This window comes from Arachis ipaensis, chromosome B1, assembly GCF_059453495.1.
Source record: "Arachis ipaensis isolate K30076 ecotype BB chromosome B1, ASM5945349v1, whole genome shotgun sequence".
In the NCBI taxonomy this organism is placed as follows: domain Eukaryota; kingdom Viridiplantae; phylum Streptophyta; class Magnoliopsida; order Fabales; family Fabaceae; genus Arachis; species Arachis ipaensis.
Window position 1 is genome coordinate 49,234,351 of NC_142436.1, and position 19,409 is coordinate 49,253,759.

The following is a 19,409-nucleotide window of genomic DNA, read 5'->3' on the forward strand; positions in this document are numbered from 1 at the left end:
GTTTTTGGCGCCGTTGCCGGGGATTGTTCGAGTTTGGACAACTGACGGTTTATTTTGTTGCTTAGATTAGGAAAAATTTATCTTTTTAGTTTAGAGTCACAAAAATTGTGTCTTCTATTATTGTTTTTGGTTGAAACTTTTTTTTCTAAAATCCTTATTTTCTTTTTCATTTTTTCGAAAATTTTTATAAGTTAATAATTGAGTTTTTCTGTTTCAGTTTAATTTCATATTTTAAGTTTGGTGTCAATTTCATGATTTTATTTTTCTTTCATTTTTTTTCGAATTATTAGTGCTCAGAATATAAAAATTTTTAAGTTTGGTGTCCTTTGCGTTTCTGTTTTCTTAAAAAATTTTTAGAAGTTGTTCTTAGCGTTCATCGTGATATTCAAAGTTTTCCTGTTTGTTTCCTTTTTTTTGTCTAAAAATTTATGTTTGGTGTCATTTTTTACTGTTTTTCTCTTTCTTCATTAAATTCAAAAATATCTTTTCTCTTTATTTTAATTAATTTTCGAATTTTCCTTTAAAAATTCAGATTTTTATTTTAAAACTTTCTATTCTATCTTATCTTAGTTTTGAAATTTCAAAATTCAAAATCTTTTTCAAAAATCATATCCAAATTTTTTCAAATCTTCTTAATTAAGTAATTATTTTCATTTTCAAATTTATTTTTTTTCTTAGTTTTCGAAATTTACATTTTAATTTCTAATTATTTTATTTTATCTTATTATTTTTATTTATTCTTAATAATTCGGTTTGTTTCTACTTAAATAAAACAAAAACAAAAATATATTTTGTTTGCAATTCATATCAATTCCATTTTATCCATCATGGACCTAAATAGAAATGGACAGTCCAGAAGGACTCTGGGGTCATATGCTAACTCCATTACTGCTGCATATGGGAGTAGCATCTGTATACCTCCCATTAAAGCAAGCAGTTTTGAGCTAAATCATCAGCTCATTGTCATGGTGCAGCAAAATTGCCAGTATTCCGGTCTTCCACAGGAAGAACCTACTGAGTTTCTAGCGCAGTTCTTGCAAATTGTTGACACAGTGCGTGACAAGGAGGTAGATCAGGATGTATACAGGCTGTTACTGTTTCTATTTGCTGTAAAAGATCAAGCTAAGAGGTGGTTAAATAACCAACCTACAGCAAGCATAAGAACATGGAAATAGTTATCAGACAAATTCCTGAATCAATATTTCCCTCCAAAAAGGATGACACAGCTAAGGCTGGACATCCAAGGCTTTAAACAAGAGGATGATGAATCCCTTTATGATGCCTGGGAGAGGTACAGAGGGATGCTAAGGAAATGCCCCTCTGAAATATTTTCAGAGTGGGTGCAATTAGACATCTTCTACTATGGGCTTACAGAAAAAGCTCAGATATCTCTAGACCACTCAGCTGGTGGATCTATACACATGAGAAAGACTATTGAAGAGGCTCAAGAGCTTATTGATATAGTTGCTAGAAATCAGCATCTGTACATAAGTAATGAGTCCTCCATGAAAGAAGAAGCTAAGGCAGTATCAACTGACTTTAGTCCTCAGGAACAAGTTGCAGAACTCAATCAGCAACTATCTTCTATAACAAGACAGTTAGCAGAATTTAAGGAGATGCTACAAGAGACCAAAATTGCTAACAAAGATATGAAATCACAATTGAATCAGACAAAACAGCAGTTATCAAAACAGATAATAGAGGAGTGCCAAGCAGTTCAATTAAGAAGTGAAAAAATATTAAATATCTCAACTCAAAGCAGCAGAAAGCCAAGAAAGGAACAGCTGACAGAGGATGAGCAACCTGCTACCCAAAATCCCTCTGAGGATAGTAAAAGCCCAGAGAGGAATAAGTCTGACGTTCAAACGCCAGAAAAGGGTGAAAAACTGGCATTAAACGCCCAATCCATGTCCAGTTCTGGCGTTCAAACGCCAGAAAAGGGGTGGAACCTGGCGTTAAACGCCCAATCCACGTCCAATCCTGGCGTTCAAACGCCAATGAGGGATCAGACACCTGCAAGTGCTGATAATAACTCCCTCATGAAGGCTTCTCAACCTGCCTCTGTAGGAAATAAACCTGCAGCAACTAAGGTTGAAGAATATAAAGCCAAAATGCCTTATCCTCAGAAACTCCGCCAAGCAGAACAAGATAAATATTTTGCCCGCTTTATAGACTATCTCAAGACTCTCGAAATAAAGATTCCGTTTGCAGAAGCACTTGAGCAAATACCCTCTTATGCTAAGTTTATGAAAGAGATCTTAAGTCATAAGAAGGATTGGAGAGAAACAGAAAAAGTTTTTCTCACTGAAGAATGCAGTGCAGTCATCCTAACAAGCTTACCAGAAAAGCTTAAGGATCCCGGAAGCTTTATGATACCATGCACATTAGAGGGTACTTGTACCAAGACAGCCCTATGTGACCTTGGGGCAAGTATCAATCTAATCCCTGCATCCACTATCAGAAAGCTTGGCTTGACTGAAGAGGTCAAACCAACCAGGATATGTCTTCAACTTGCTGATGGCTCCATTAAATATCCATCAGGCATAATTGAGGACATGATTATCAAGGTTGGGCCATTTGCCTTTCCCACTGACTTTATAGTACTGGAAATGGAGGAGCACAAGAGTGCAACTCTCATTCTAGGAAGACCTTTCCTAGCAACTGGACGAACCCTTATTGATGTCCAAAAAGGGGAAGTGACCTTGAGAGTCAATGAGGATGAGTTCAGGCTGAATGCTGTTGAGGCAATGAAGCATCCAGACACATCAAAAGACTGCATGCGTGTTGATATTATTGACTCCCTAGTAGAGGAGATCAACATGGCTAAGAGTCTCGAATCAGAGCTAGAAGACATCTTTAAAGATGTTCAGCCTGATTTGGAGGAATCAGAGGAAATAAAAGAGCCTCTAAAAATTCCTCAGGAAGAGGAGAAACCTCCTAAACCCAAGCTCAAACCACTACCACCATCCCTAAAATATGCATTTCTAGGAGAAGGTGACACTTTTTCGGTGATCATAAGCTCTGCTTTAAATTCACAGGAAGAGAAAGCACTACTTCAAGTGCTAAGGACACATAAGACAGCTCTTGGGTGGTCCATAAGTGATCTTAAGGGCATCAGCCCAGCAAGATGCATGCACAAGATCCTATTGGAGGACGACGCTAAGCCAGTGGTTCAACCACAAAGGCGGCTAAATCCAGCCATGAAGGAAGTGGTGCAAAAAGAGGTCACCAAGTTACTGGAGGCTGGGATTATTTATCTTATTTCTGATAGTCCCTGGGTGAGCCCTGTCCAAGTTATCCCCAAGAAGGGAGACATGACAGTGGTTCATAATAAAAAGAATGAACTGGTTCCTACAAGAACAGTTATAGGGTGGCGAATGTGTATTGATTACAGAAGGCTCAATACAGCCACCAGGAAGGATCACTTTCCTTTACCATTCATAGACCAGATGCTAGAGAGACTAGCAGGTCATGAATATTACTGCTTTTTGGATGGCTATTCAGGTTATAACCAAATCGCAGTAGATCCTCAGGATCAAGAGAAAACAGCATTCACATGTCCCTCTGGAGTGTTTGCCTACAAAAAGATGCCTTTTGGACTATACAATGCACCTGCAACCTTTCAGAGGTGCATGCTCTCTATCTTCTCTGATATGGTAGACTCATTCAGTATTTAGAGACTCATTCAACTCCTGCCTTAACCATTTAGCACTTGTTCTGAAAAGATGCCAAGAGACCAACCTAGTCTTAAACTGGGAAAAATGTCACTTTATGGTGACTGAAGAAATTGTCCTTGGGCATAAAATTTCAAACAAGGGAATAGAGGTGGATCAAGCTAAAGTGGAAGTAATTGAAAAATTACCACCACCTGCTAATGTTAAGGCAATCAGAAGCTTTCTGGGGCATGCAGGATTCTATAGGAGGTTTATAAAGGACTTTTCAAAAATTGCAAAACCTCTGAGCAATCTGCTAGCTACTGACATGCCATTTGTGTTTGACATAGAGTGTCTGCAGGCGTTTGAAACTCTGAAAGCTAAGCTGGTCACAGCACCAGTTATTTCTGCACCAGACTGGATATTACCATTCGAGCTAATGTGTGATGCCAGTGACCATGCCATTGGTGCAGTACTGAGACAGAGGCATAACAAGCTTCTGCATGTCATTTATTATGCTAGCCGTGTTTTAATTGATGCACAGAAAAATTACACAACCACAGAAAAAGAGCTGCTTGCAGTGGTTTATGCCATTGACAAGTTTAGATCATACTTAGTAGGATCAAAAGTGATTGTGTATACTGACCATGCTGCTCTTAAATATCTACTTACAAAGCAGGATTCAAAACCTAGGCTCATAAGATGGGTGTTGCTTCTGCAAAAGTTTGATATAGAAATAAGAGAGAGAAAAGGGACAGAGAACCAAGTGGCTGATCATCTGTCCCGGATAGAACCAGTAGAAGGGGTGTCCTCCCCCTCTATTGAGATCTCTGAAACCTTTCCGGATGAGCAATTATTTGCCATTCAGGAAATATCATGGTTTGCAGACATTACAAACTATAAGGCTGTAAGATTCATACCCAAGGAGTACAGTAGGCAGCAAACAAAAAAATTAATTACTGATGCAAAGTACTACTTGTGGGATGAACCATATCTCTTTAAGAGATGTGCAGACGGAATAATTTGTAGGTGTGTGCCCAAGAAAGAGGCACAGAAGATCTTATGGCATTGCCATGGATCACAATATGGAGGCCATTTCGGAGGTGAGCGAACAGCCACCAAGGTCCTCCAATGTGGCTTCTACTGGCCTACTCTCTATAGAGACTCCCGAGAGTTTGTACGTAACTGTGAAGTTGCCAGAGAGCTGGTAATCTGCCTCGTGGTTACGCCATGCCTCAACAAGGGATCTTAGAGATTGAGTTGTTTGATGTATGGGGTATTGACTTTATGGGGCCTTTCCCACCATCATACTCAAACACGTATATTCTAGTGGTAGTAGATTATGTATCTAAATGGGTAGAGGCAATTGCAACACCCACTAACGATATTAAGACAGTGCTGAAGTTCCTCCAGAAACATATCTTCAGCAGGTTCGGTGTCCCTAGAGTATTAATCAGTGATGGGGGCACTCACTTCTGCAATAAACAACTTTACTCTGTTATGGTCCGATATGGAATTAGCCACAAAGTAGCAACTCCATATCATCCACAGATAAATGGGCAAGCTGAAGTCTCTAATAGAGAACTAAAAAGAATCCTGAAACGGACTGTAATTATCCGTAGAAGGGATTGAGCAAGAAGTCTGGATGATGCTCTGTGGGCATACAGAACAACATTCAAGACTCCCATAGGGACCTCTCCATACCATCTTGTGTATGGGAAAACGTGCCATTTGCCAGTAGAACTGGAACACAAGGCCTACTGGGCAACCAGATTCCTAAATCTTAATGCCATGTTAGCTGGAAAGAAAAGATTGCTCCAGTTGAATGAGCTGGAGGAATTCAGACTCAATGCTTTTGAAAATGCAAAAATTTACAAGGAGAAAGCAAAAAGGTGGCATAACAAGAAACTGTGACCCAGAGTCTTTGAGCCAGGACAGAAAGTTCTGCCGTACAACTCTAGGCTCAGATTGTTCCCCGAAAAACTGAAATCTCGGTGGAAGGGACCATATGTGATTACGAGTGTGTCACCATATGGGTATGTAGAGCTTCAAGATATTGACTCTAATAAGAAGTTCATTGTTAATAGACAGAGAATCAAGCATTATCTTGAACGCAATGTTGAGCAAGAATGCTCAAAGCTGAGGCTAGATTAAAAGTTCAGCAAGGTCCAGCTAAAGACAATAAAGAAGCGCTTGCTGGGAGGCAACCCAGCCATTAGCAAAGCTTATTTGTTATTTAAATAATAATTATACGAGTTTAATATAAATAATCTTCAAGGTAAAGTATCAATTGCATAAGTTCACAGAGCTACAAAAGGATTCAGAGCATAAAGCAGAGAAAATGAGCTCACTGGCACAAAAACGCCAGTAAAGAGAATTGTGGGCGTTAAACGCCCAAAAGAAGCACCTACTGGGCGTTTAACGCCAGAATTGTAGCATCCTGGGCGTTTAGAAAAATGCCCAGTGACAAAGGATTTTCTGGTATTTAACGCCAGCCAGGGTACCTGGCTGGGCATTAAACGCCCAAAACAAGCAACAAATGGGCGTTAAACGCCCAAAACAAGCAACAACTGGACGTTTAACGCCAGAAGTGTGGAGGGGAGGAAGTTGGTTTTTCACTTCAATTTTTCTCAAATTTTCATATTTCCATCCATGATTTCTTGCATGAACATGTTACAAATTCTCATTTTTCAATTTCAATTTCAAAATAATTTCAAGCCTAAAAATCTTTCTTCATTCTTCTTAAACTTCTTTTGAAATCTTTTTCAAAACTCATCTATCTTTTTAAATTCTTTTCAAATCTTTTTCAAATCATCATACTATCTTTTCAAAAAGTATATTTATCTTTTTCAAATCTCTCTCTTATCTTTTCAATTTTAAAACTATATCTTTTGCATATGATAATTATCTTTTTACAAATGATATATCCTAGCATATCTTTTTCAAAATTTTCAAATTCACATTTTTAAATTCACATTCGGCCACCCCTTCTCCTCCACAATTCAAATTTGTCTCTCCTTTTATTCCTCTCCTTTCCTTTCTTTTGCTTGAGAACAAGCAAACCTCTAAGTTTGGTGTGCTTTTCGTGATCACTGAGGTAAGACTCACTAAGATCATGGCTCCTAAAGGAAAACAAACCACTTCAAAAGGTAAGAAAGAGAATGTTCTAAAACCACTTTAGAATCAAGAGAGGTTCTTAACCAAAGAACATGCATACCATTACTACAAAACAATGGGTCTAAGATCAGTGATCCCGGAAGTTAAATTCGATCTGAAAGAAGATAAATATCCGGAGATCCAAGAGCAGATTCAAAAAAGAGGCTGGGAAATTCTGGCTAATCCTGAGACAAAGGTGGGTAGAAACATGGTTCAGGAATTCTATGCAAATCTGTGGCAAACATATAAGCAGAGATTAACTGGAGCCACCTTCTATACCTTTCGAACCTTGGTTAGAGGGAAGATTATTTACTTCCACCAGGACAAAATAAGAGAGGTCTTCAAGCTGCCACAACTACAAGATGATCCAGAATCTTTTAATAGGAGAATGGTGAGATTTGATAAGCGCTTAGACCAAGTTCTAGAGGACATATGCATCCCTGGAACCAAGTGGATAACCAATGCAAACGGTGTCCCAAATCAACTCAAGAGAGGAGATCTCAAACCAATTGCTAGAGGCTGGCTGGACTTCATTGGGCGTTCTATACTGCCCACCAGCAATCGTTCTGAACTCACTGTCAAAAGAGCGGCGATGATTGACGATCGGATTTTCTATCGGTAAAGAAATTCACAAATATATTATCGCGTTGTAAGTATAGCTTCTAAACCAACAAAGAATCCTTTCGTGCAAAAGTTTTGGTTGTCACAAGTAACAAAACCCAATAAAATTTATAACCGAAGTATTTAAACATCGGGTCGTCTTCTCAAGGAATTGCAGGGAGGTATGATTTATTATTAGTTATGAAAAAGGTAGAATTTTGGGTTTTAAAATAAGGAACAAGTAATTTAAATGACAAAAAAAATAAATAAATAATTATAAAGTAAACTCTTGGCAAGGTATGAGAATTAGAAGTCCTATCCTAGTTATCCTTATCAACGGTGATGAGAATTGGATTTTAATTCCACTTAGTTAACCTTTGCTAAACAAAGGAAGGTCAAGCGGACTAATCAATTTGATCCTCAGGTTCTAGTCAATTCCTAAGGAAAGACTAAAGTTATTGGAATTCAAATCAATTAGCAAAAATAACAATTATCAATCACGATGAGTTTGATAACTCAAGAGTTTCCAATTAATCAATTAAAGCCAAGAATATAAAAGGCTAAATAAAAATCATAAATCTGTAATACCTCAATTGCATTAATAATAGAAAATCAATCTAAACATAAAGAGTTCATAAACTTAAATTGGTAAAGTAAATAAAGGGAACATTGAACCTGTAATGAAGATAAGCAGTCCTAAAATTGAGAGAAATCCTAATCCTAAATTCTAAGAGAGAGGAGAGAACCTCTCTCTCTAAAACTACATATAATCCTAAAATTATGAATTATTAAAGCTTGGTTCTTATGAATGAATGGATTCCCCCACTTTATAGCCTCTAATCTGTGTTTTCTGGGCCGAAAACTACGCCAAAAACAGCCCAGAAATCGCTGGGGGCGAAATCTTCCACGCTGATTTTCGTCACTGCGATGCGTCCGCGTGGAGCACGCGTTCGCGTCGCCTAACTGTATGGACACTATGGCAAATTATATATCAAATCGAAGCCCCAGACGTTAGCTTTCCAACTCAACTAGAACCTTGTCATTTGGACCTTTGTAGCTCAAGTTATGATTGTTTGAGTGCGAAGAGGTCAGGCTGGACAGCTTAGCAATTTCTTCAACTTCTTGTATTCCTTCCATTTTTGCATGCTTCCTTTCCATCCTCCAAGCCATTCCTGCCCTATAAATCCTGAAATCATTTAACACACATATCAAGACATCGAATGGTAATAAGAGAGGATTAATATTAGCAAATATAAGGTCAAAGAAGCATGTTTTCAATCATAGCACAAAATCAGGAAGGAAATTGTAAAACCATGCATTTTGTATGGATAAGTGTATGAAAAATTGATAAAATCCACTTAATTGAGCACAAGATAAACCATGAAATAGTGGTTTATCAACCTCTCCACACTTAAACATTAGCATGTCCTCATGCTAAGCTCAAGAGAAGCTATAAAAGAGTGAAGAGGAATGGTAAAATGTATGAAATGCAACCTATGTATATGAATGCAACTATATATGCTAAGATGTTTCTATCTACTTGGTTAAAAGTAAACAAGTTCTCCAAGACAAATATAAATCAAATTCCACTAATCCAAATCATACAATAAAAGACAAGTAAACTTGTAAGAAGATAGCTCATGAAAGCAGAGAACATAGAATTAAGCATTGAACCCTCACTGGTAGTGTATATGCACTCTAATCACTCAAGTGTATATGGTAATTCACTCTACTCTTCTCTAATCATGCTTTCTAAACTTTTTTCTTTATCTAACCAATCAACAAGTATTTAATGTACCAATGCAAACATCATAAGGTCTTTTCAAGGTTGTAATGGGGCTAAGGTAAGGGTGAGGGTATATATATGGCTAAGTGAGCTATAAATTGAATCTTTAATTAACCTAAGCTTTCACCTAACATACATATACTCTATATAATTTGAAATTCATGCCTAGCTACCCAAAATTCCCACTTTTGCATTACATACTCATGCATCAACCTTTATTTTAATTTTATCACATATGCATTGATCTTTTTATTAACTTAACATTAGGGTAATTTTGTCCCCTTATTTATTTACTTATTTATTGAATATTTTTTTTGGATTTTTTTTAATAGAAAAATAAACATAACTTATCAATGCGCATGAATTTTTAATTTTTCTAGTCTCACATGAGTATGTACCCAAATTTCCAATATTTTATCAAAGTAAAAACATAACACATTCCCTTATTAACCCATGTTCCCACAATTTCCCCACACTTAATTGTTACACAATCCCTATCTTAATCTAACCAAAGATTCAATTGGGATATTTAATTATTTTTCTACTTAAAGCTAGTGATGTGGTTATAGAACAGAATAAATGGGGATAAAAAGGCTCAAGGTGGCTAACAAGGGTGATGTAAAAGGTAGGCTTATTTGGGATAAGTGAGCTAATAACAAATAATGGCCTCAATCATATGCAAGCATGTAAATACACTAAATAGTGGACATATAGAATGGAACAAAGCAAAGATTGCAATCATAGAGAAGAAAACACACAAGAATAAAAATTTATGGTTAAATAATGTAACCATATAAATAAGCTCAAAATCTCACAGGTTGTGTGTTCTTAGCTTTTTAAACTATGTTCCAAATACAACTTCAAACAAGTTTTAACAGAAAAAATTTTCAATTTAAATTAGTGAAATACTATAAAAATTTCTTGAAAAAGAAAATATTACTTCAACCAAGTAGTAACTAAATAAGTAAAATCAAGAAAACATGTAATCAAATATGCAGATGCAACAATGAACTAATAAAGAAAATAAGACATTGGTATTGAGAAGAAAATAACTAACCCATGGAGATCGGTATCGACCTTCCCACACTTAAAGGTTGCACCGTCCTCGGTGCATGCTAAGATGTGCAAGTGGAAGGGTTGTTTCAGCTAATGCTTTTCTCTAAAGATTGTGCTGATGGACTTGTTTGTCTCCCCATTTAGAACCTTTTCCTTTCTCTTTCTCGGTGGCCAACCTAAAAGTAGAGGAAAAGAAGAAAAGTAACCCTAGAAATAAAGATAAAAAATAATAAAATATGGGTATTAATGCCAAATAATAAGGGTCTCAATTACATGGTAGCTACAACATACAAGTGAAAAAACAGTAGAAGCAAATGGCATATCAATAGTGCAAAAATTGTAACAATTGGGGGAGAGAGTGTGGGTAATGCAAGAAAATATAAATTCATGTCAATGCAAAAGTAATGCAAGTATCATAAAAGATTAGCATTGACTTAAATAATATTATCCAACAGTGTAAAACAAATTTTACTAAGCACCAAAATAATACCAGAAAAGATGTAACAGTTGAATAAGAACGTTAAACACCAATGGTAAAATAATAAACTCAGAAAAGAAAATAAAACATGCACAAGATTAAAATGCAATGAATGAAAGAATGTAAATGTAATGAAAAAAGAAAAATAAGAAGGAAGAAGAAAGAAATAAGAAGGAAGAGGGAAAAATTAGGATTGGGGAAGAAAAGATAAGATAGTTGGCGCTGATCTGGATAAGCTGTGCGGCACATGTGACGCGGACGCGTGGGTCACGTATTGGCGTGTTTTGTGATATTTTCAAGTGACGCGTACGCGTGGGTGACGCGGTCGCGTGACTTGATTTAAGCGGATGGCGCGAGGGCAGCCATGCGTTCGCGCAACTCTCTGTTTCAAACCCATTTTGCCAAAAATTTGGGGTGACGCGATCGCGTGGTTGACGCGATCGCGTGAATGGCCTTTCTTTTAAAAATGACGCGGACGCGTGGGGTACGCGTTCGCGTGGTAGGGCTTGTGCTTCTAGCATGGTTCCAGCCCAGCTCCACCATAACTTGCTGCCATAGACCCATTTACATCGATTTTGCAGAGCCACGCGGTCGCGTGGGTGACGCGGAAGCGTGGGGAGGCTATTTCGCAAACTACGCGAACGCGTCAGCGACATGGTCGCGTGATCATATTTGTGCCTAAGGCGTGCCTCCAGCCACGCTTTCGCGTGACTTTCTGTTCAACTTTCTTTTCTTCCCAATGCAACTGTGACGCGGACGCGTCACGTGCGTGTTTTTTTTTATGCAGGATACAAAATGCAATGATAGTATGGATGCTATGAATAATTCCAGGTTCAATAAAAATAGAATAAAATAAAATTCAAAAACAAACAAAACGAAATAAAATCAAAATTGAAGAAAAGGAACGATCATACCATGGTGGGTTGTCTCCTACCTAGCACTTTTAGTTAAAGTCCTTAAGTTGGACATTTAGGGAGTCCTTTGTTATGGTGACTTGTGCTTGAACTCAGCCAGAAATCTCCACCAATCTTTGTGATTCCAATGGCCTCCGGGATCCCAAACTAGTTGCATAAAGCCTTCAAGCAAGTTAAAGCAAGTGACAAGGCCCCATGAGTGTTGATTGCTGGAATGAATTATGGGGTCCCAAACCTTGCTTTTGCACCCGTCTTCTTGTTGACCATCTTTGTTCCAACCGGGTGGTAAGTAATCTGAATTCTCACTAAGGCATCCAAACAGCTTCCTAGACCCATACAATTTAGTATTCTTCCAACCATGATACTTCAGTTTGGAGCATGCAACCATATTGAACCTTGCATGATAATTCTTACCACTAACCATCTCCCTCTTACTCTTATAGCCACAAAGAGCTCTAAGTTGACCATATGTCTCAAGTAAACCATATTCAAGTGGGATGAGAAAGCTAAGGGATATGAATTTTACCCACTTGAATGTTGTGAAGGATGATGGTGACTTAGGCGGAGAGGTCTCCAATAACTTTGGCAAGGTAATTTCAAGCTCCACTCCCTTGTGCTCTTTGACAACTTCCACCTCTTTGCAAACTTCTTCAATTTCAACCTCTTCCTCTTGGTAGCTTTCTTCCAATTCAATCTCTTCTTCATTACTTACCAAGGGCATGGGAGGTTGTGCTTCTTCTTTTTTAATTTTCATCTCTTGATTAACCTCTTCAAAGTCTTTAGCCATGATATGCCTTGGAGGATGTACACCCTCTTCAACATCAAATTCAAACGTCTTGGAAGGAGGTTCTATGACTGGACTTTTCCATGGAGGTTCTGCATCTCCTAAGTCTTCAACCACTTCTTTCTCTTCAATAATTACTGCTTTGTCCAGTTGTTTCAGTATAAAATCGTACTCATCCTTGATGGTTTCCTTTCCATGACAGCTCCTTTCAACCATTCCTTCATCTGCAAGGGTCTCTTCCACCTTCACATTTTTTGGGCCTCCTCTTGCTCTAAGACAATATCATACTCCTCCCTGATGTCTTCCTTCACTAATTCTTCAACCACTCCTTCAACTTCAAGGGTTTCTACTACCTTCATCTGTAGGGCCTCCTCTAGCTTTTTATGAAGTATGAATTCGCGAAGACGATCCCTTTTCTCTTGTTCCTTATCAATAGCATAGCAGAGATCATCTTGCTCTTGGATTGATGGATGTGGGTGCTCTTCCATGGAGGGTGGTGATGGGATGAGAAGATTATTATGTGGTTGAAAAGGAAGTGCACTAAAGCTTGAGGGTTGAATATTGGAGGTAGAGAATTAGTCCATGCGGGATATAAGATTTTGGAGTGTAGAGGTGAGACCAATGATATTAGAGATGAGTGTGTTGTTATCCAATGGAGATGGTGAATATTGAGGTGGTGGTTCATATGGTGGTTGGTGTGGTGGATAAGGATTAGGGTCATATGGGGGTGTTTGGTGGTAAGGTGCTTGTGAGTATGGTAGTCCAGAGTTGTGTTGAGGAGGTGGTTCATAAGCATATGGTGGGACTTGTTGGTTATAGCGCATTGGAGGGGGTTGTTGCCAAGAGGGTTGATCAAATCCTTGTGGCTCCTCCCATCTTTGATTTTTCCAACCTTGATGCCTATTTTCATTATAGTTTCCATTCCTTGCAACAACATTGGAACCAAACTTGAAACCAGAGGGGTGAGAATTTATAGTAGCTAATAAAAATTAAAAATAAAAACAAATAAACAAGTAAAGGAAAATAAAATAAAATAAAATAAATAAGAGAAAAGGTTTGAAAAAGATTTGATTTTTAATATTAGAAAAGATAAGATAAGTTAGGTAAGAGAAGATAAGTTTTTAAATTAAAAGGTTTTGAAATTTAAATTTTTGAATTTGAAAATTAAATTTTGAATTTTGAAATTTGAATTTTTGAAAAAGTCAACAATATAAGATAAAGATTTAAATTTTGAAAAGGTTTGATTTTTAAAATAAGATTTTGAAAAAGATATGATTTTTGAAAAAGATTTGAATTTTGAAATTTAAAACTAAGATAAGATAAGATAAAAAAATTTTAAAATAAAAATCTGAATTTTTTTTTCCGAAAAAAAATCAATTTAAAAGTAAATATTTACAATAACCAATAATAAGGCACACGTTTGCAATTCCCCGGCAACGGCGCCATTTTTGACGATCGGATTTTCTATCGGTAAAGAAATTCACAAATATATTATCGCGTTGTAAGTATAGCTTCTAAACCAACAGAGAATCCTTTCGTGCAAAAGTTTTGGTTGTCACAAGTAACAAAACCCAATAAAATTTATAACCAAAGTATTTAAACCTCGGGTCGTCTTCTCAAGGAATTGCAGGGAGGTATGATTTATTATTGGTTATGGAAAAGGTAGAATTTTGGGTTTTAAAATAAGGAACAACTAATTTAAATGACAAGAAAAATAAATAAATAATTATAAAGTAAACTCTTGGCAAGGTATGAGAATTAGAAGTCCTATAAGAGTCTCCAATTAATCAATTAAAGCCAAGAATATAAAAGGCTAAATAAAAATCATAAATCTGTAATACCTCAATTGCATTAATAATAGAAAATCAATCTAAACATAAAGAGTTCATAAACTTAAATTGGTAAAGTAAATAAAGGGAACATTGAACCTGTAATGAAGATAAGCAGTCCTAAAATTGAGAGAAATCCTAATCCTAAATCCTAAGAGAGAGAAGAGAACCTATCTCTCTAAAACTACATCTAATCCTAAAATTATGAATTATTAAAGCTTGGTTCTTATGAATGAATGGATTTCCCCACTTTATAGCCTCTAATCTGTGCTTTCTGGGCCAAAACTGTGCCAAAAACAGCCCAGAAATTGCTGGGGGCGAAATCTACCACGCTGATTTTCGTCACTGCGACGTATCCGCGTGGAGCACGCGTTTGCGTCACCTAGCTGTATGGCCACTATAACAAATTATATATCAAATCGAAGCCCTAGACGTTAGCTTTCCAAATCAACTGGAACCGCATCATTTGAACCTCTGTAGCTCAAGTTATGACCGTTTGAGTGCGAAGAGGCCAGGCTGGACAGCTTAGCAATTTCTTCAACTTCTTGTATTCCTTCCATTTTTGCATGCTTCCTTTCCATCCTCCAAGCCATTCCTGCCCTATAAATCCTGAAATCACTTAACACACATATCAAGGCATCGAATGGTAATAAGAGAGGATTAATATTAGAAAATATAAGGCCAAAGAAGCATGTTTTCAATCATAGCACAAAATCAGGAAGGAAATTGTAAAACCATGAATTTTGTATGGATAAGTGTATGAAAGATTGATAAAATCCACTCAATTGAGTATAAGATAAACCATGAAATAGTGGTTTATCAATGATCCACTGCATTATGCTGGGAAACGAAGTGGAGATTCATCATCTAATTTCTTGTGAGCTCTACACAATTGCAAACAAGAACTCCACTGACGCCAAATTGGCTTACCCAAACCTAATCTCTCTGCTATGCAAAGATGCTGGGGTGAAGATGGGTGTGGATGAGTATATCTCAGTTGAGCAACCAATCACCAAAAAGTTAATAGATGGACAACAAGTGCAGGATAACTCCATCAAAAGGAGGGCACAGGAGTTCTTCCCAGAAATCCCTCAAATTGACTACTGGATCCGCCTAGAAGCATCTGTCACCAAGTTGCAAGAAGCTATGGATCAACTGAAAGAAGAACAGCAACTTCAAAATAGCATGCTCTGCAAACTTCTGAAGGAACAAGAGGAGCAGGGGCGTGAGCTACAAGAGCTGAAGCGCCAGAAACTGTCTCTTGAAGGGCCAAGCACCCCACAGACTAAAGGAGCATCCACCTCCCAAAATAAAAGTTTTTGAGTCCTAATCTTAGTCTTAACTCTGTGATAATTTTTACTATTAGAAATCTACCTTAGAAGTTATATGAGTAGTAGTAATTAGTATCTTTATTTTTATTCTTATTCCGCAAATAAGTTATAATTTATCTTTTTTTTTATCATCATTGAACATGAATAAAATAGCAGATTTTTAGAATAAGAAAGCAATTTTATTTTCGAGTTTTTAATAAGAAAAATTCAAATTATTTATATGTGGTGGCAATACTTTTTGTTTTCTGAATGAATACTTGAACAGTGCATATGTCTTTTGAATTTGTTATTTTTAAATGTTAAAATTGTTGGCTCTTGAAGAATGATGAAAAAGAAAAATGTTATTGATAATCTGAAAAATCATGAAATTGATTCTTGAAGCAAGAAAAAGCAGTGAAAAAAAAAGAGAAAAGCAGAAAAAGCCAATAACCCTTTAAACCAAAAGGCAAGGGTAATAAAAAAGGGGATCCAAGGCTTTGAGAATTAACGGATAGGAGGGTTCAAAGGAATGAAATCCTGGCCTAAGCGGCTAAACCAAGCTGTCCCTAACCATGTGCTTGTGGCGTGAAGGTGTCAAGTGAAAAACTTGAGACTGAGCAGCTAAAGTCGTGATCCAAAGCAAAAAGAGTGAGCCTAAGAACTCTGGACACCTCTAACTGGGGATTTTAGCAAAGCTAAGTCACAATTTGAAAAGGTTCACCTAGTTATGTGTCTGTGGCATTTATGTATCCGGTGGTAATACTGGAAAACAAAGTGCTTAGGGCTATGGCCAAGACTCATAAAGTAGCTGTGTTCAAGAATCAACATAATAAACTAGGAGAATCAATAACACTATCTGAATTCTGAGTTCCAATAAGATGCCAATCATTCTGAACTTCAAAGGGTAAATAGAGGTGCCAAAACTGTTTGGAAGCAAAAAGCTACTAGCCCCGCTCATCTAATGAGAATTTGAGCTTCATATGAAACTCTGAGATGTTACTGCCTCTTGATTTTCTTTCTATCCTGTTTTATTTATCTAGTTGCTTGAGGACAAGCAACAGTTTAAGTTTGGTGTTGTGATGAGCGGATATTTTATACGCTTTTTGGGAGTGTTTTCATGTAGTTTTTAGCAAGATCTAGCTACTTTTTAGTATATTTTTATTAGTTTTTATCCAAAAATCACGTTTCTGGACTTTACTATGAGTTTGTGTGTTTTTCTGTGATTTCAGGTATTTTCTGGCTGAAATTAAGGGACCTGAGCAAAAATCTAATTCAGATGCTGAAAAAGGACTGCAGATGCTGTTGGATTCTGACCTCCCTGCACTCGAAATAGATTTTCTAGAGCTACAGAAGCCTAATTGGTGCGCTCTCAATTGTTTTGGAAAGTAGACATCCAGGGCTTTCCAGCAATATATAATAGTCCATACTTTGCCTAATCTTTGATGACACAAATTGGCATTTAACGCCAAGTCTTTACCCTATTCTGGCGTTAAACGCCAGAAACAGGTTGCAAACCAGAGTTAAACGCCAGAAATAGGCTATAACCTGGCGTTTAACTCCAAAAAAGTCTCTACATATGGAAGCTTCAATGCTCAGCCCAAGCACACACCAAGTGGGCCCCGGAAGTGGATTTCTGCACTATCTACCTTAGTCTACTCAATTTCTGTAAACCTAGGTCACTAGCTTAGTATAAAAACTACTTTAGAGATTTATTTTGCATCAGATGACAATTTCACGTTTTACATTGTATCTCTACAGCATGAGTCTCTAAACTCCATGATTGGGGAGAGGAGCTCTGCTGTGTCTCGATGAATTAATGCAATTACTTCTGTTTTCCATTCAACACGCTTGTTTCTGTTCTAAGATATTCACTCGTACCTAACTGTGAAGAATGCGATGATCCGTGACACTCATCATCATTGTCAACCTATGAACGCGTGACTGACAACCACTTACATTCCATCTGTAATAGCTTGAGTGTATATCTCTTGGGCTCCTGGTTCAGGAGTTTGATTGCCTCTCCTGACATCAAAGCGTTCAAATCCCTTAATCCAGAGTCTTCGTGGTAAAAGCTAGAATCAATTGGCAGCATCCCTGAGATCCAGAACGTCTAAACCTTGTCTGTGGTATTCTGAGTAGGATCCAGGAAGGGATGACTGTGACGAGCTTCAAACTCACAAGTATTGGGCGTAGTGACAGACGCAAAAGGATCAAAGGATCTTATTCCAACACAAGTGAGAACCGACAGATGATTAGCCATGTACATGGACCCTTTTCACTGAGAGGACGGATGGTAGCCATTCACAATGGTGATCCACCAACATACAGCTTGCCATGGAAGGAGCCTTGCGTGTGTGAAGAAGAATCTAGGAGGAAAGCAAAGATCCAGAAGATGAAGCATCTCCAAAATCTCAATCTGTTCTCAATTACTGCATAACAAGTATTTATTTGATGCTCTTTTACTTTTTACTATTGAAATTAAGGATTATCATTGATATCCTGACTAAGAATTATAAGATAACCATAGCTTGCTTCAAGCCGGCAATCTCCGTGGGATCGACCCTTATTCACGTAAGGTATTACTTGGATGACCCAGTGCACTTGCTGGTTAGTAGTACAAGTTGTGAAAAGTGTAATTTACAATTCGTGCATCAATGCCAAAGAGATCAGCAGGCTGGTGGACTGGGACCTCGAATTGATGAAAGATTTGAATACTTCTGTGGTGAGACTACTGCTGCTGAGAAGAAAGTCAAAGAATTTGAGGAGAAGCTGAAGTTGGCGGAGAGCTCAGCGGCGACTGCCTGTCAGGAGATGGCCGTCCTGAAGAAGAAAAACAAGGAGCTTGCAAAGGGGGCTCGTGAGGCCGTGAAGCTGACTGAGGAGGGGATCAAGCTTCAGGTGGCTGTGCTAGCTCCAGACCTCGATCTTTCTCAGGTTGGGGCCCTCAAGACGGTTGTGGGCGGGAAGATCATTGATATCCTTAAGCCTTGAGATAGTGATAAACCACTATTTTATGGTTTATCTTGTGCTCAATTGAGTGGTTTTTATCAAGTTTTTGCACACTTATTCATATGATTAGCATGATTTTACAATTCGTTCCTAGTTTAGTTCTATGGTTGAAAACTTACTTCCTAGAGATCTTTTAATTGTGTATTTTAATTCTCCTTTATACCATTCGATGTTGTGATCCGTGTGATAAGTGTTTCAGGCTTCATAGGGCAGGAATGGCTTAGAGAATGGAGAGAAAGCTTGAAAAAATAGAAGGAACACAAGAAACTAAGGAGATGACCAGTGAGCATCGACGCGCATGCATGGCTCACGCGTGCGCACAAAATGAAGAAAATTCCAGTGACGCGTGCGCGTGCCTGACGCGTACGCGTGGATTGGAGTTTTGCAAAATGACGCGAGCGCGTGATTGACGTGAACGCGTGACACGCCAAAACGACCAGCGACGCGGACGTGTGACCGACGCCTACGCATGACATGCGCGATCTGCAGAATTAACAGAAAACACTGGGGGCGATTTCGGGCCACGTTTTAACCCAGTTTTCGGCCCAGAAACACAGAATAAAGCTAGAAAACATGAAGAGACTCAACACACATTCAGATACATTCACATACATTGATATTAGGATTACTTTTAGTTTTAGATCTGAATCTAGAGAGAAACTACTCTCCCTTTAGGTTCTCTTTACATTCATAGTTCATTATTTTTATGCTTTTGGATATTGAAGAGTCATTACATCCGTTGAAGATATTATCTTAGTTTATTTCCTATTTCCTTACTCTGTTAATTTCCATTTATGTTGATTAGTTTGTCACTTACTCTTCCATATCCTTATT

At 37.7% G+C, this 19,409-nt stretch overlaps 1 protein-coding gene across 1 annotated transcript; it reads left to right on the top strand.

The window, feature by feature from the left end:
* Positions 1-827: 827 nt before the first annotated feature.
* On the top strand, positions 828-18,557 carry LOC148576494 (uncharacterized). Its single transcript, XM_088502734.1, has 2 exons — positions 828-3,571; positions 18,230-18,557. The coding sequence occupies exons 1-2, from the start codon at positions 1,218-1,220 to the stop codon at positions 18,555-18,557; spliced, it is 2,682 nt and encodes an 893-aa protein (XP_088358860.1). The 5' UTR covers positions 828-1,217.
* The last annotated feature ends 852 nt before the right edge of the window (positions 18,558-19,409 follow it).

Bases quoted from the DNA above. Each gene is read 5' to 3' on its own strand.
- LOC148576494 (XM_088502734.1), top strand. From the start codon at position 1,218: ATGACACAGCTAAGGCTGGACATCCAAGGCTTTAAACAAGAGGATGAT. The intron at 3,572-18,229 runs GTTTGCCTACAA...TCAATGCCAAAG, and splicing joins TTCACATGTCCCTCTGGAGT to AGATCAGCAGGCTGGTGGAC.